General features: G+C 46.3%; 1 protein-coding gene across 1 annotated transcript; it reads left to right on the top strand.

Annotated features, from left to right (window-relative positions):
* Positions 1-660: 660 nt before the first annotated feature.
* Positions 661-10521, top strand: LOC119259889 (T-cell surface glycoprotein CD8 alpha chain-like). The gene is made up of 6 exons (XM_037528867.2): positions 661-703; positions 790-1143; positions 1650-1763; positions 1987-2097; positions 2706-2739; positions 9317-10521. Exons 1-6 carry the CDS (start codon positions 661-663, stop codon positions 9366-9368), a joined length of 708 nt encoding a protein of 235 aa, XP_037384764.2. The 3' UTR covers positions 9369-10521.
* The last annotated feature ends 5679 nt before the right edge of the window (positions 10522-16200 follow it).

Below are 16200 nucleotides of genomic sequence, written 5' to 3'. Positions count from 1 at the left end.
CAAAAAGAATGGGGCTGTGTGCTCAGGCTTAGCCAGTAGGAGCAGGCCCCAAGCACGCAGTCAGCAGAGGTTAGCCTGTCCCCTACCGGGCTTGGGACGCTGCTGCCCCTCTGAAGAGTTCTCAGAGAAGGCAGACGATTTTTCTTGGGTGAACACCCCCAACTACCCTGTCCTGGGTCCCAAGAAGTGGGAAAGTCACCAACTCCTCTTCCTTCTCAGTCCTCATGCCATTTTGCAGACGAAAAGCCAGGCGACAATGCTAGAGACACTTTGAGTGAAGGCACAGCAGGTGGACATTCCCCTCTGCTTTCCTGCCGGCTCTCACCCCCTCTTCTTGAAATCTCCACTCTCTGGGAGACATTTCCAGGGGTCATTTCCAAGTCTGTCTCCCTCCTCCTCAAGCCCGCCCATCTCAGCTTCCCCCACAGCCCGGCAAGGCTGCTCCAGGGCCCCCACTCAGGGGCCCCATCCCCTAAACCATGTAGATGGGAAGACGGCAACCGCGGAAGGAGGGGACTCTCTTCTCGCCAGTTGAAGTGACATCACATCCTCAAACCCGAAATCGGGCTCCACCGCCAGGACGCCAAGGGCCCAGCCTCCCGGTGCCACCGACTCCGGAGCGCTCCGCGGGCGTCCGACCCGCCTCCCCGGGCGCGCGCCATGGCACCCCCGGCCACCGCCCTGCTCCTGGCCCTGCTGCTCCGTGAGTTCGCCCTTCTGGGGGAAGCTGAGGGTGGGGGCGCGCGGGGCGCGGCACTCCCGGCTCAGTCTCCTGCCCGGCCCCCTCAGACGCCGCCGCGGCAGAGGTGTTCCGAATGTCGAAGCAGGAGGTGCACCCGAGCCCGGGGGAGACCGTGGAGCTGAGCTGCGAAGTGCTGCTGCCGTCCGCGCCGTCTGGCTGCTCTTGGCTCTTCCAGGCACGCGGAGTCGCCTCCCGTCCGCGCTTCCTAATGTACATTGGCATGTCGCCCAAGTGGGCGGAGGATGTGGATCGCGAGCAGATATCCGGCAAAAAGGACAGTAGCAGCCGCTACACCCTCACCCTGAAGCGCTTCCAGGAGAAGGACCAAGGCTACTACTTCTGCGCGGCCATTCAGAACGCGATAATACACTTCAGTCCCTTCGTGCCGGTTTTCCTGCCAGGTGCGGGCCCGGGACCCGTGGTGTGGGACTGCTCGGCGTGGGGTTGGGGGTCACCTCAAACCATTTATCACACGCACGCGCTGCTTTCCAGCCTCAGCGCCCCGCGGGAAGCCTAGATGCGATTGGCATGTCCAGGGCTTGTGCGGCCCTGGGCGAACGGCCCCATTCTCTGAGCCTCGGGGTTTCCTACCAGTAAAACGTGGACCTGAGACAAGCTTGCAGGTCGAGCCCGGGGGGAGGGGTGAGTGGGGGGAGATGGATCTGCTTTTGGGTGGGAGGCGCGAGTGCACCCTGCAGAGCCCAGGGCGGCACGCGGCAGGCTCGACGCCTTCCTCCGCCTGGAGAGGCCATTGCGTGTCCACCCCGTCTCCCCCGCCCCGGGGCGCAGATGGGCGCGGGCGGTGGGTGTCGCTCCAGCAACGGAAAGCCCAGAAGCCGCCACTCAGGCAAAGGCGCGTCCGCCGCCCTGTCCAGTCCCCAAGCTCGCGCTCTTGTTGCTCCCGCAGCTAAGCCCACCACCACCACGGTGCGGCCTCCACCACCCACGCAGGCGCCCACCAACGCGTCTCAACCCGTGACTCTGCGTCCAGAGGGGTGCCGGCCGTCTGCGGGGGGCCATGGTGAGGCACGAGGTGGGCCTGGATGGGGGAGGCCAGGGCCGGTAGGGACCTTGGGGAGAGCCCCAGCCAGGGCCACCTCTAATATGGACATGGAGTGGAGGGCTCTCCTAGTGGTGGGGCAAGTAAGACCCTGAGCCAGGAGACCTGATGGGGCTGGCCTGGCGGGATAGGATGAGGGGATCCCCCATCATTCCTGAATGTTGGCCTCTTCGGGTTTCTTCAGTGAATACAAAGGGGCTGGACTTCTCCTGTGATATCTACATCTGGGCGCCCCTGGCTGGGGCTTGTGCGCTCCTTCTCCTGTCACTGATCGCCGTCATCACCTGTAACAACAGTAAGTCCTAGGAAATCACTCTGGGCACCATTTGCCCCTCAACTGTCCTTTCAGCTGCTGACTCCAGGCAGCAGAGGTGGGGTGATGGGGTTGAAATTTCTGGGATGCTAAGCTGCACCGCAGGGCTACTAGGTACAGGCCATTTCTTTCCAAGAGATAAAACTGAGAAAAATCCTCCTCTCCCCTCTTTCCATTCTCTGGGAGGTTTTTAGGACGACAGCTCCCTATGCCAGGAGCTGCAGCAGAGGAAGCTCTAAGCAAGCACACAGGTCCAGTCTTATCACAAACTCCCCCAGGGAGAGGGGGCCATCGTGGGCCTGGGAACATTCCCCATAGGGTGAAGGGTTGAGTGGAAGCCACCAAGAGTGAGAGTCACCTTCCAGGAAACCCTACTGTGGTACCATGCGGGAGGTGCACTAACCCACCTTCACCTACGTCTGCATTTGCAGTGTTTCTTAAATTGATGAGAAGAATGGAAAAGAAGCCCTCAGCTGGGGTCTCAAGAGTTACAATCCTAAAGAAGTAGGGAAGGGGGAGGGAAAATCCCACGTGGGGACGATAGGAGTGTTGGAGGCAGTCAACTTACCCCTCTGTTTTTCCTTATTCAGGGTATCGAAAACGTGGTTTTTGCAAATGTCCCAGGTGAGTCTCTTATAAGCCCTGGGCACAGATCCTGGCTTCCCCAGCAACAAATATTGGGGACCTTCCTGAGAAAGGCAATGGCAGCGGAGTCCTGGGGGTGGAAGTCAGCATAGGGCTGGAGACAAGAGAAGACGAAGGTTGGCCACGTGGAGAAAATGAATGCCCAGCCTGGCTGATGGGGGAGCCATGTGACTTTAGTAATTGTCCATTTTATTTGGCCTCATAACAAAAAAAACCCATCTGAAGGATTCCCCCAATTCATTGTAGCTCCTCGAAAGACCTGAGGTCTCTTTATCTGGATGATTCCAGCTAGGTTTTGATGTTTTCTTAAGAGAACATTTTTTTCCCTGCTTGGCCTAGAAAGATGATCTTTTATCGCCTAAAAAAGTAATGGCTCAGTCCCTCATTTCCCTGAATCAGTGCAGGACCTTGAATTGCTGCCAAGGAGCAGAGTGAAAGAAAGGGGACCAGAGGCAGGAGCAGGTAGCTCTAGTAACTCCCTCATCCAATCCAGCCTATGATGGTTCTGGAAAAACCATCCAGATGGTGGGGCTGGGGTGGGGGGTGCGGCAAAGTATCTGGAAGAGACAGCACATTCTCCATCTCCTCTCCACAGTACTTCCACAGTACTTAGGGAGAGGTATCTAACCTTGTTAGATGTTCGCATCTAACAGTCCTATTCTAGCCTCACACTAATGTGTGTGTGTGTGGGGTCACACTCAGGATGTCTAATCCTTATAGCAACACAGTGGTAGACACCATGGACCACGACATCATAGATCACTGGCTCTGACATCAGGCAGGGAGGCACAGAGGGCAGGATATCAGATTACAGATACAAACCACCACCCTTTGATGAAAGCTGGCATAGTATCAGTGACTTGCCATATGTATATATTTTTTAAGATTTTATGCGTGCATATGGAACAGGGAGCGGTCCAGCCTATCTTGGCAGCTGCCTTGCTCAACTGCCTTCTCTTCCTCTTGGCATGAATGTGTGTTCCAAAACTTTTCATGGTGAACTTGATTCCCACTTGTCTTTGGAGACCTTGAGTGACTCCATGGCAGGTCGCACACCTTCCTGAGCATGTTCCCCAAGACCTTGGTGAGGTGCCTGCCTGCGGCAGCGGCTATATCTCACCTTGCTGAGTTCTTGGTCACCTTATGGCCCTTGTTGAGACCACGGCTATGGGGTAGCACACAGTGATGGCTGCTGCAGCAGAAGAGTATGTAGTTTGTTTTTTAATTTCAAGTTTCATAGCAATCTTTAAAGTAATTACTGCGACAACCAATTTACAGATGAGAAAACTGAAGCTTAGGACATTTAGTGACTTGCCTGAGGAGCAGAGCTGCAGGCTCCTTCCTATGATGGGGGCAGAGTTGAATAGGGGTGGGGGTGTTAAGGATAAACAACTGTGTTCACTAGTTCCTTTCAGTAAATGAAAATATTTCAAACCTTATACCAAGGGTTTGTATTTCACAGTCCTTGATATTTTCTGCAAGAATCCAAATTCAACATCTTATACCTCATTATTTTTTTTGTATTTATTTATTTATTTTATAATAAATTTTATTTTTATATTCCCAATACAATTGCAACCCCCTTATTTTGACCCCAATCCCTCCCTGCCTGCCCCCTACCCCCCATAGAGTGTCTCTGGTTCATAGTTTTTTGTTGATTTTGATTTTCACTTTCTTATAGTTATTCATTTTCCTGGTCCCTTATTTAAGTTTTCTAGATTCCTGCTATGAGTGAGACCATCTGGTATTTTTCTTTTTCTTTCTGGCTTATTTCGCTGAGTATGATCCCTTCCAGCACCATCCATGTTGCTGCAAATTGCATGTGCTTATCTTTTTTGAATGCTGAGTAATATTCCATGGTATATATGTACCACATCTTCTTGATCCAGTCATCTATTTTTGGGCATTTGGGTTGTTTCCAAAGCTTAGCTATTGTAAACAGTGCTGCTATAAACATAGGGGTGCAGGTGTTCTTTGGAATGGATGTTTCTGTGTCCTTTGGGTAAATACCTAGGAGTGGAATTGCTGGATCATATGGAAGGTCTATGTTTAGTAGGTCCAGAAATCTCCACACAGCTCTCCATAGTGGCTGGACCAGTTTGCACTCCCACCAACAGGGCAGAAGAGTTCCTTTTTCTCCACACCCTCGCCAACATTTGTTGTTGCTAGTTTTTTTAATATGTGCCATTCTCACTGGTGTAAGATGGTATCTCATTGTAGTTTTGATTTGCATTTCCCTGATTACAAGTGATATTGAACATTTTTTCATATGTCTGTTGGCCATTTGCATTTCCTCTTCAGAGAAGTTTCTTTTTAGCTCTTCTGCCCATTTTTTGACAGGATTATTTTCTTTGTTGTTGTTGAGTCTCATCAGCTCTTTGTAGATTTTTGTGATCAGTCCTTTATCATTAGTGTTGTATGCAAAAATGTTCTCCCAGTTGGTGGGGTTTCTCTTTGTTTTTGTTATTGTCTCTTTTGCTGTGCAGAAACTCTTTAATTTGATGTAGTCCCAGCTGTTTATCTTTGCCTTCACTATCACTGCTTTGGGTGATGTGTCTGTAAAGATGTCTTTGATGTGAATATCACACACTGTTTCGCCTATATTTCCTTCTATGTATTGTATGGTTTCAGGTCTTATGTCTAGTTCTTTAATCCAATTTGAGTTGATTTTTGTGTATGGTGTGAGGTAGTGGTCAAGCTTCATTCTTTTGCATGTAGCGACCCAGTTTTCCCAGCACCATTTATTGAACAAACTTTCTTTGCTCCAATGCATAGTCTTTTGCTCCTTTGTCAAAGATTAGTTGACCATAAATCTGTGGGTTTATTTCTGGATTTTCTATTTGATTCCATTGGTCTGTATGTCTGTTCTTGTTCCAATACCATGCAGTTTTGATGATTATGGCTTTGTAGTATAGTTTGAAGTCTGGGAGTGTGATGCCTCCATTCCTTTCTTTTTTTTTCAGGAGAGCTTTGGCTATTCGGGGTTTTTTGTGATTCCATATGAATTTCATCAATAATTGTTCTATTTCTTTGAAGAATGACATTGAAATTTTGATTGGAATAGCATTGAATCTGTATATTGCTTTTGGTAGGATGGCCATTTTAATAATGTTTATTCTTCCAATCCATGAGCAGGGGATGTCTTTCCATTTCTTTGTGTCTTCTTCTATTTCTTTTAACAGTGTTTTATAGTTTTCTTTGTATAGGCCCTTAACCTCTTTTGTTAGATTTATTCCCAAATATTTGATTTTTTTTTTGTTTTGATGATAAAAGGGATTTTTTAAAATTTCTTCTTCTTCAGATTTATTGTTTGTGTATAGGAAGGCTACTGACTTTTGCGTGTTGATTTTGTATCCTGCCACTTTACTGAACTGATTGATGAGCTGAATTAGTTTTTCTGTGGAGTTTTTGGAGTTCTTTATGTATATTATCATATCATCTGCAAATAGTGATAGTTTGACTTCTTCTTTTCCTATTTGGATTCCTTGTATGTCTTTCTCTTGTCTTATTGCTCTGGCTAGGACTTCCAGTATTATATTGAAAAGTAGTGGTGAGAGTGGACATCCTTGTCTTGTTCCAGATCTTAATGGAATTGCTTTCAGCTTTTCACCATTGAGAAGGATACTGGCTGTTGGCTTGTCATATATGGCCTTTATGATGTTGAGGTATGGTCCTTGTATCCCAAGAATTTCAAGGGCTTTTATCATGAATGGGTGTTGCACTTTGTTGAAAGCTTTCTCAGCATCTATTGATATTATCATATGGCTTTTGTATTTCTTTTTGTTGATGTATTGGATAACGTTGATTGATTTTCGGATGTTGAACCATCCTTATGTCCCTGGAATGAATCCTACTTGGTCGTGGTGAATTATCTTATGGATACATTGTTGGATTCTGATAGCTAAAATTTTATTGGGGATTTTTGCATCAGTGTTCATTAGGGAGATTGGCCTGTAGTTTTCCTTTTTCGTGTTGTCCTTGTTCGGTTTTGGTATTAGTGTAATGTTGGCTTCATAGAACGTGTTTGGTATTGTCCCTTCCTTCTCAATTTTTTGGAAGAGTTTATGAAGAATAGGCACTAATTCGTCTCTGAATGTTTGGTAGAATTCATTTGTAAATCCATCAGGTCCTGAGCTTTTGTTTTTGGGGAGGTTTTTGATTATCATTTCAATTTTGCTGCTTGTAATTGGTCTGTTTAGGTGTTCTATTTCTTCTTTATCTAGCTTTGGGTGATTGTAGAGTTGTAGGAATTTGTCCATCTCCTCTAGATTGTTGAACTTGTTTCCATATAACTGTTCATAGTAGTTACTGATTATTCTTTTGATTTCTGCTGTGTCTGTTGTGATTTCTCCTCTTTCATTGATGATCGTGTTTATTTGTGCTTTCTCCCTTTTTTCCTTTGTGAGCTTGCTAGGGGTTTGTCTATTTTATTGATTTTTTCGAAGAACCAGCTCTTGGTTTCATTGATCTTTTGGATTGTTTTTTTAGTTTCAATGTCATTTACTTCTGCTTTGGTTTTTATTATTTCTTTTCTTCTACTGGTTTTGGGGGTTTTTTGTTGTTCTTTTTCTAGATCTTTGAGCTTCGAGATTAGGTTGTTTCTTTGAGTTCTTTCTTGTTTCTTGATGTGAGCTTCTATTGCTATATATTTTCCTCTTATTACTGCTTTTGCTGCATCCCATACATTTAGGATATTGGTGTCCTCCTTGTCATTCAATTCAAAGAATTTTTTAATTTCTTCTTCGATCTCCTCATTAGTCCAGTGGTCTTCCAGTAGTGTGGTTTTTAATCCCCATGAGGTAGGAGAGTTCCTTGCCTTCTTTTTATGGTTTATTTCTAGTTTGATGCCTTCATGGTCAGAAAAGATGGTTGGTATGATTTCAATCTTGGTTGTATCTGTTGATGATTGTCTTGTGCCCCAGTATGTGATCGATCCTGGAGAATGATCCGTGTGCACTTGAGAAAAATGTGTACTCCATTTTTGGGGGGTTTAGTGTTCTATAGATGTCTCTTAAGCCCAAATGCTCTAGGTCCTTATTTAGAGCCTTAGTTTCTTTACTTATTTTTTGTCTTGTTGATCTATCCATTGTTGATAGTGGTGTGTTGAAGTCTCCCACTACGTATGTGTTTTCTCTGATGTCTGTTTTCAGAAATGACAACAGTTGTCTGATTTATTTTGGTGCTCCTTCGTTTGGTGAGTATATGTTAATGAGTGTTATTTCTTCTTGAAGTATTGTCCCCTTGATCATAATGTAGTGACTGTTGGGGTCTCTTTTTATCTTTTTGAGTTTGAAATCTGTTTTATCTGATATAAGTATAGCTGTTCCTGCTTTCTTTTTTGGTCCATTTGCTTGTAGGATTGTTTTCCATCCTTATCTTTTGTAGCTAAATGTGTTTCCTGGAGACAGCAAAAGGTTGGGTTATACCTCATTACTTTTAACAGTAGAAATATAAAGAATTTCCAATGCTTATAGTGCAGGTGATATACCAAGACTCTTTAAAAAAAGGATTTTTATCCTTTTCAAAACAGATGCAGTTGAAAGTTTTGGGAGGAGAATCATCCCTTATCTTCTGAAAATGCTCCTTTTTATTTATTTATTATTTTTAAAGATTTATTTATTTATGCGTACAAGAGCTGGGGTAGAGGCCAGAGATGCAGGGGGTGGGTGGATTCACCAGGGACAGAGTGGGACACAAAACTGGCATTGACCAAAATACACTGCTGAGTGGAGTAGCAGACAAGACAGGAGAACCTGCCTCGTCATGTGGGTTGCTCCCTGGCCGCCCGGGGATCAAACTTGTGCTTCAGAGGCTGCGGATTGCTTCGTAGTGCAGTGCTTAACTCCTTGTGCCACCAGGGAAGCCTGAAAATCCACATTTTTAAATGAATGAGAATAAAGCTCTGCCCTGAAATGCAAAACTCAGCAGGTTAAACATATGTGAGGACTCTACAGCTATGAGCTAGCAGACACAGAGATCGTCAAGAGTAGATTCAATGGAGAGATTTTGGAGGACAGCAGGTGCAGATCGGGTGCAAATTAGCACATTTAGGAGGTGGTAGCCCAGTGCTGAATAAGTGCACAGTCTTAGTGTAACATCACACTTAGGTTGTCAAAGGCACTTTTAGATAAAGTAGCTCCACTTGGCTGATGGTGGTGGTTTGCTCACATCCTCCCCGTCTCCTGTGATCCTCTCCTGGGGCTGAAAATCAGGTCAACTGAGAACTTTAATTATCAGCCTCCTCTCCACCTCCTGGGGACCTTGACAAAGTCCTCAAGAAGCTAGATTAAGTGGCTTCAGATGGTTACTCCATCACCTAGAGAGTTAACCTTGGAGATGTCCTCTAAGCTCTCATTTTCAGTGTCTACCCCTAGGGTTGCTGTGAGGATTAATAAGTACTTGGCAGGTCACTCACCCAGTCCCATGCTGGCCCCCCAGGGACAAGCCCTCCAGCCTTTAGAGACTGGGAGGTTGGGGGTGAGGATGGGCTTGGATGGATGCTGCAGCACCTGCCATTGCCCCTTGCAGCAGTGACGCTCTCTTGCCTCTCTTTCAGGCCGCAACTGACACAGGGGGGCAAGCCCATTCCTTCTCAGAGACTTGTCTAACATGGCGACAGGCCCCATGCCGCAGCTACTACAAGACTTCAACTGAGAACTTTCCTTTCGAGGAGAGCAACCATCCTTCGCTTCTGGTTTTTCCCGGTCTCCTCCTTATGTGTCATTCTCATTATATTTTCATGGGGTGGGGTGGGAAGACTACTTTTTTATGTGTTTCCTTTAGTTGACACAAAACAAGACTATACAATGTCTACAGTATATCACAAGAGCTATCATTCCGTTCTGCACACATCAACCAGGGTGAAGGTGGGCAACCGCAAGCCATGTTCTCAGAACCAGACTGCTAGAGCTAGAGGAGGCCTAAGCACCCACTCAGTCCAAACCTCTGCCCATCCCATTTTGCAAGAGAGACTGAAGTTCAGCTCTGGGCAGCAGCTTGATCAGGGTCACAGCAAGGCTCAGGGGGGTCCTCCACAGCATTCAGGTCTTTCTCACAGAGGCCTCTGTGGCCTCTTGGGGCGCTGTGTCTCACACCGCAGGTGAACAAGCAACTTCTCCAACACCTATGATAGACATTTTCTGTGCTCAGAGCTCTGAGGAGGGGATGAAATAGGCAAGAGATCTTCTGCCCTTCCCAGAGTTCTGTAATGTAAACCAAATAGCATCAGACTTTTTCATCATCAAGTGTAAAATTATATAGACAGCGGGAATTCCTCAAATAAACCGGAGTGGGTGAACTCCTGGAAAAGGAATCATTCCACCTCAAAAAGAAACCTCTGTAGAACCCCTCAGTGGATGATATTGCTCCCCCAGCCCTCCCATTGCAGAGCAGCCCAGGTGAAAGAAGACGCCACCCCTTTACAAATGTGCTTTGTGCGTCAGTGAAACTGAGCGGAGGCCTCTTGAATCTCTAAACTTGAGATACCATATTTGAACATGCTTCTGGATGACTTTTTACAGTTTGGAAAGACAGAGTTGTTCAAGAGCTGCCAGGAAACTCCTGGCCTCCCCTCAACTAGCAGAGGAGGAGGCTCAGAACCCAAACTGCTGCCCTGCACATACATTTCCTGTCTTAGTGTGTCGTAGAGAAATGCAAACTCATGGGGAAAAAAACCCCACAAGGAAATAATAATCAGCAATATTTCTTTACCTCAGGTATAACCCTTTGTTAATATTATGTTGTACATGCCTCCTGATTATTTTCTAGACTTGTATGTAAACTATATAATTTGCTTTAAAAAAAAAAAATGGGATTGTAGTTTGCTTGTACACATAGCTTTAAGAAACATTTACAGGGCCTCCCCTGTGGCGCAGTGGTTGAGCGCTGGGTTGCGAAGCTGCCTGCAGCCTCTGCAGCGCCGGTTCAATCCCCAGCTGCTCCCCGGCCACCGGAGAAGGGTCCCACATGGTGCGCAGACCTCTCCTGCCGCCCGCTGCTCCCCTCAGCAGTGTCCTTCGGTCCTTCTGCCTGCTCTGCTCCCCGCTCTTGGTCTGGTGAATTCTCTCACCCTCCCGTCCTTCTGACTGTACCCAGTGCATGTATAAACAAAACAAACAAACAAATAAATAAATGAAAAACATGCCTCTATAAAAAAAAAAAAAGAAAAGAAACATTTACAGCAAATTTTTTTTTTAAGATTTATTTATTTATACATGCACTGGGTTACAGGCCCGAGGCGCAGGAGGGTGAGAGAATTCACCAGAGATAGCAGGGAGCAGAACAGGCAGGATGACCAAAACCCACTGTTGAGGGAAGCAGGCAGGACAGGAGAGGTCTGCCACGCTATGTGGGAATCTCCATGGCTGGCCAGAATCAAACCGGTGCTGCAGAGGCTCTAGACAGCTTCAAGGCGCTGCGCTCAACCCACTGCGCCACCAGGGAGGCTCAATATACCAATTTTTTTTTTTTACGATTTATTTATTTACTTATACAAGAACCAGTGTATAGCCCAGAATGTGCAGGAGGGTGAGAGGATTCACCAGGGACAGAGCGGGGAACAGAACAGGCAGACTGATGAAATACACTGCTGAGGGGAGCAGTGGGCGCAACAGGAGAGGTCTGCCGCGCCATGTGGGACACTCACCGGCCGGCGGGATAGAACTGGTGCTGCAGAGGCTGCGGACAGTCTCACAGTGCAGCGCTCAACCACCTGCGCTACAGGGGAGGCCCTATACCAAACTTTTTTTTTTTTAAAGATTTATTTATTGATGATTGATTGATTGATTTATACATACAAGCACTGGGTACAGTCAGAGTCACGGGAGGGTGAGAGAATTCACCAGAGCCAGAGCGGGGAGCAGAGCAGGCAGAAGGACCGAAGTACACTGCTGAGGGGAGCAGCGGGCGGCAGGAGAGGTCTGCACGCCATGTGGGACCCTCCTCCGGTGGCCGGGGAGCAGCCGGGGATCGAACCAGCGGTACAGAGGCTGCGGCCATCTTCGCAACCCAGCGTTCAACCGCTGCACCACCAGGGAGGCCCGATACCAAACTTTTTAATGGCAAAATAGCATTTCATTTTTGGTGGTGTCATCACTTATTTAACTATAACCAGCATTTCCAATTTTTCCATACTGTAGAACTCTACTAAAATTCACAAACATCTTTGCTTCTTTAGAATAAGTAAGATGATTGGGTGAGCTCCTGCTTTCACCTTGATATCCCCATTTTCACTTCGGCTAAAATAGATGAGCCTCTTCTTGCATTATTTCTTTTGTTCTTTCTTGGTAACAGATGAAATGATAAGGCCTCTCATAGTAAATCATGAAATCTTCATACTTGTTGAGGTAAAATATACAGACCAGAAGTGCACAAATTCCAAGTGTATGACCCCAAAACCTCCTTAAGAACAGGCTCACATAACTAACACCAGGTCAAAAAAGAGAATTTCCCTTAGACTCTGGGAAGTACACTCCACATCCTTAATTTTCAAAAACGAAGATAGTTTAGAGAACAGAAATCAAGAGGATTCGGCGTTCCAGATATGAGGAAGTAGAAATGAAACCAAGAAGCTCTCCATGAGATCCAGGTTAGCTCTCCCCCCTCCTCCCTGACCCAATCCTGATGACAGAACCAGGGGCACCCGAGGTCTGATGTCCTGCTCCAAGCCTTGACAGGCTCTGCGGGCTCCAGCAGAAGCAAGGCCTGGGCTTTAAGCTGCTTCTGGATTCCCTGCAAGTGTGAGGAAGAGTATTCCGCCTCTTGCTGCTCGCGGGAGAAACTCATGAGGATGGCCAAGGAGAGCCAGTGCCGCAGAGCCTGAGTCAGGGGGAGATGGAAAAAGGCATTTCCCCTTCCACCTGCAGCTCCGGTGGGGAGAGGCTAAGGGGATCCCTTGGGGAGGATCCAGAGAAGGTGAAATATTTACGGATCATTTCATACCCCCTAAAAAAGAATTTCATTTACCATTAAAGTGGTAAACAATAATTTGGAGATTAAAAATATCAGTGCAGGAGGAAATAGTCACTGGAGCTGGCCCTCAGGGGCAGAGAGAAAAGAGAACACCAATCTGAAGCAGGCCCAGGGTGGGCTGTGAATTTCCGTTCCCAGAGCGCCATGACAGACTATTTGTTCTACGTGTGGGGATGGAGCACCCAGCAGTTCAATGCTGGCAGCCTCAAGTCCAACAGTAGTATTTCACTGGCTAATCTCTATCCTAAGTAATGGCTTTCTAACTATCCCAGGTGGAAGATGCTCACAGCTCAGTTTTGCACCCTGAAGAACAGAAAACAGAGAAATAACTTCTCTATTAAGCTGTGAACTTGGTATCAGCTGGCTGGATCCAGCTCACCATGGTTCACTTAATATTCATTTGGCAAAATCATATCCTGTTGGTGAGAGAAAAAAAGAGAAATTTGTCCTTTCTTTCCCTAGCTGTTAAATGGCTCTGAAGCGAGCCCACCCTAGAATCTTGGAAATCCTCTGTGACTGTTCAACCAGTGGGTCAGGGAGAAGTCTCTCTTTCTACCAGTCAGAAGCTGTCCCCTCCCTCTTATCCTGGGGTCTGTGTGCAAATCCTTCTCTGCACAGGTTTCTGACCTTCCGGGCCAGGTACCACTTGCTCCTAAAAGCAGGCTTGAGCAATGTTTCTCCACTGAAAGGACCTAATGCAGGGGTGCTAAAAACCACTTCCTGGCTTGTTACATTTTTTTAAAAAAAGATTAATTTATTTATGCATACAAGAGCTGGGGTACAGGCCAGAGATGTGGGGGGTGAGAGGATTCACCAGAAACAGAGTGGGGAACAGAACAGGCAGATTGACCAAAGTACACTGCTGAGGGGAGCAGCGGGCGAGTCAGGAGAGGTCTGCTGCGCCATGTGGGGCAAGTCAGGAGAGGTCTGCTGAGCCATGTGTGTTGCTCCCTGGCCACCTGGGATTGAATTTGTGCTGCAGAGGCTACAGATTGTTTCATAGTGGGGTGCTTAACCCCTTGTGCCACCAGGGAGGGCCCCCGGCTTGCTACTTATTAACTATGCTCTCTGAATAATGACTGAATGTCTATATACCTCAGTTTCCATACTTGTAAAATGGGAGTAATAGTAGTTGCTACATAAAAGGCTACTGGTGATTTTCTTCTTCGGGTAGTTTGCTGGAGTCGTCCATTTATCACAAAAATCTGCAAAGAGCTGATGAGACTCAACAACAACGAAGAAAATAATCCAGTCAAAAAATGGTCAGAAGAGCTAAAAAGAAACTTCTTGAAGAGGAAATGCACATGGCCAACAGGCATATGAAAAAATGTTCAACATCACTTGTAATCAGGGAAATGCAAATCAAAACTACCATGAGATACCATCTTACACCAGTGAGAATGGCACATATTAAAAAAACTAGCAACAACAAATGTTGGCAAGGGTGTGGAGAAAAGGAACTCTGCTGCACTGCTGGTGGGAGTGCAAACTGGTCCAACCACTATGGAGAGCTGTGTGGAGATTTCTGGACCTACTAAACATAGAGCTTCCATATGATCCAGCAATTCCACTCCTAGGTATTTACCCAAAGGACACAGAAACATCCATTCCAAAGAACACCTGCACCCCTATGTTTATAGCAGCACTATTTACAATAGCTAAGCTTTGGAAACAGCCCAAATGCCCAAAAATAGATGACTGGATCAAGAAGATGTGGTACATATATACCATGGAATATTACTCAGCATTCAAAAAAGATAAACACATGCAATTTGCAGCAACATGGATGGCGCTGGAAGGGATCATGCTCAGCGAAATAAGCCAGAAAGAAAAAGAAAAATACCGGATGGTCTCACTCATAGCAGGAATCTAGAAAACTTAAATAAGGGACCAGGAAAATGAATAACTATAAGAAAGTGAAAATCAAAATCAACAAAAAACTATGAACCAGAGACACTCTATGGGGGGTAGAGGGCGGGAGGGAGGGATTGGGGTCAAAATAAGGGGGTTGCAATTGTATGGGTATTACAAAAATAAAATTTATTATAAAAAAAAAATAAAAGGCTGCTGGGCAGAATAGAGTTCCCATGTATTTTCTAAGTGCTACATCAGCACTTAAGTAACACGGTAAGTAAACAATAAGTTTGTGTTGAAAAATTGACCTTATGCTGAATTTTTCAAAACCACTTTGTAGCAATTATACTAGGAATGCCTCTGTGTCTAAGACTTTCCATTTCTGTTCTCAAAAGGGGTCCACAGTAGCCATTCCTGACCGAAGCATGCTGTTAGGTAGACTCAGGGACCTCAGCACCCCAGTGTGCAGGGGGGCAGCCCTTCCGGTATGTTCCTATCTTGTATGTAACAGCCTCTGTTCTATGTCCTTTGAGCTCCCCTCAGCCTGGCTTCCTGAATGCCACCATCCCGCGTGATTGACAGCTGTGCCTGTCCATCTTGTGCACAAGAAAGCTCCACCATCCTGAGAGCAGGAGGAAAAGGCCCACAGAGGAGACACATTTTGCCATCTCAGTGCCTACTGAAGGCCCCACCCCTCCTCCTTCATGCCACATCAGTCCCCAACTTCCCTTTCCATGATCCCTTCGCTAATCATGATATTCTGCAGATCATTTACCTTTCATTTTATCAACTCAATAAAGGAATAGCTACCAGTTATTTAGCACTCCCTACAGGCCAGGTAGTTGACTTAGGCCTCATCCAAACTGTGAAATCGAAACTATTATTCTATGTTCCAGAAGTAAAGACTAAGCAGTGTAGGAAATTTCTATCAATTGCCCAAGTCACACAACTAGATTCTAGTGGGGCTTGGATCTGAACCAAATTCTAAGCTCAAATTTTCAAAATCTCCCCTAAATTGAATATTTTAATCTGTCTTTAATTTTTAAAGTAGTCCAAACACTTAAAAATTCTGTAAAATCTAAACACACCTCAAAAGATTTATTTATTTATGCATACAAGAGCTGGGGTCAAGGCCAGAGATGCAGGGGGTGAGAAGATTCACCAAAGGCACGGTGGGGAACAGAACAGGCAGACAGACCGAAACACACTGCTGAGGGAAGCAGCAGGCGAGTCAGGAGAGGTCTGCCGAGCCATGTGGGTCACCTCCCTGGCTGGCCAGGGATCGAACTCTCACTGCGGAGGCTATGGATTGCCTCACAGTGCAGTGCTCAACTCCTTGCGCCACCACTGAGGACCCGTGAAGGTACTTTTTAACTAGGCAGTTGTAAACGCAGGAAAGGCCACAGTGCAGGTTTTCTGATCCCATGCAGACTGGGTAAAGGAGGAGTCAGAGTCCTCAGTGGTTTTGCAGGTTTTTATTGGGGTTCACCAGGCATATGGCAGGCAGGATCTCCAGCAAATCTTCACTCTATCTGGGCTCTCTGGCGTTCTCTGCTTCTGCTTCTGGCTTCTTCTCTTTCAGCTTCTACTGGCGTCCCCGTGACACCACCCTTAAAA

Source organism: Talpa occidentalis, unplaced genomic scaffold (assembly GCF_014898055.3).
Source record: "Talpa occidentalis isolate TD23 unplaced genomic scaffold, MPIMG_talOcc4v2.1 talOcc4.5, whole genome shotgun sequence".
NCBI classification, from domain to species: Eukaryota; Metazoa; Chordata; class Mammalia; order Eulipotyphla; family Talpidae; genus Talpa; species Talpa occidentalis.
Note: the sequence above shows the minus strand (reverse complement) of the source record. Positions and strands in the feature narration are given on the sequence as shown.

What these genes read in the sequence shown, in the direction of transcription:
- LOC119259889 (XM_037528867.2), top strand. Translation starts at nt 661, where the DNA reads ATGGCACCCCCGGCCACCGCCCTGCTCCTGGCCCTGCTGCTCC. An exon ending in CGTGCCGGTTTTCCTGCCAG is followed by an intron (nt 1,144 to 1,649) that starts GTGCGGGCCCGG and finishes TTGCTCCCGCAG; the next exon opens with CTAAGCCCACCACCACCACG. An exon ending in CGTCATCACCTGTAACAACA is followed by an intron (nt 2,098 to 2,705) that starts GTAAGTCCTAGG and finishes TTCCTTATTCAG; the next exon opens with GGTATCGAAAACGTGGTTTT.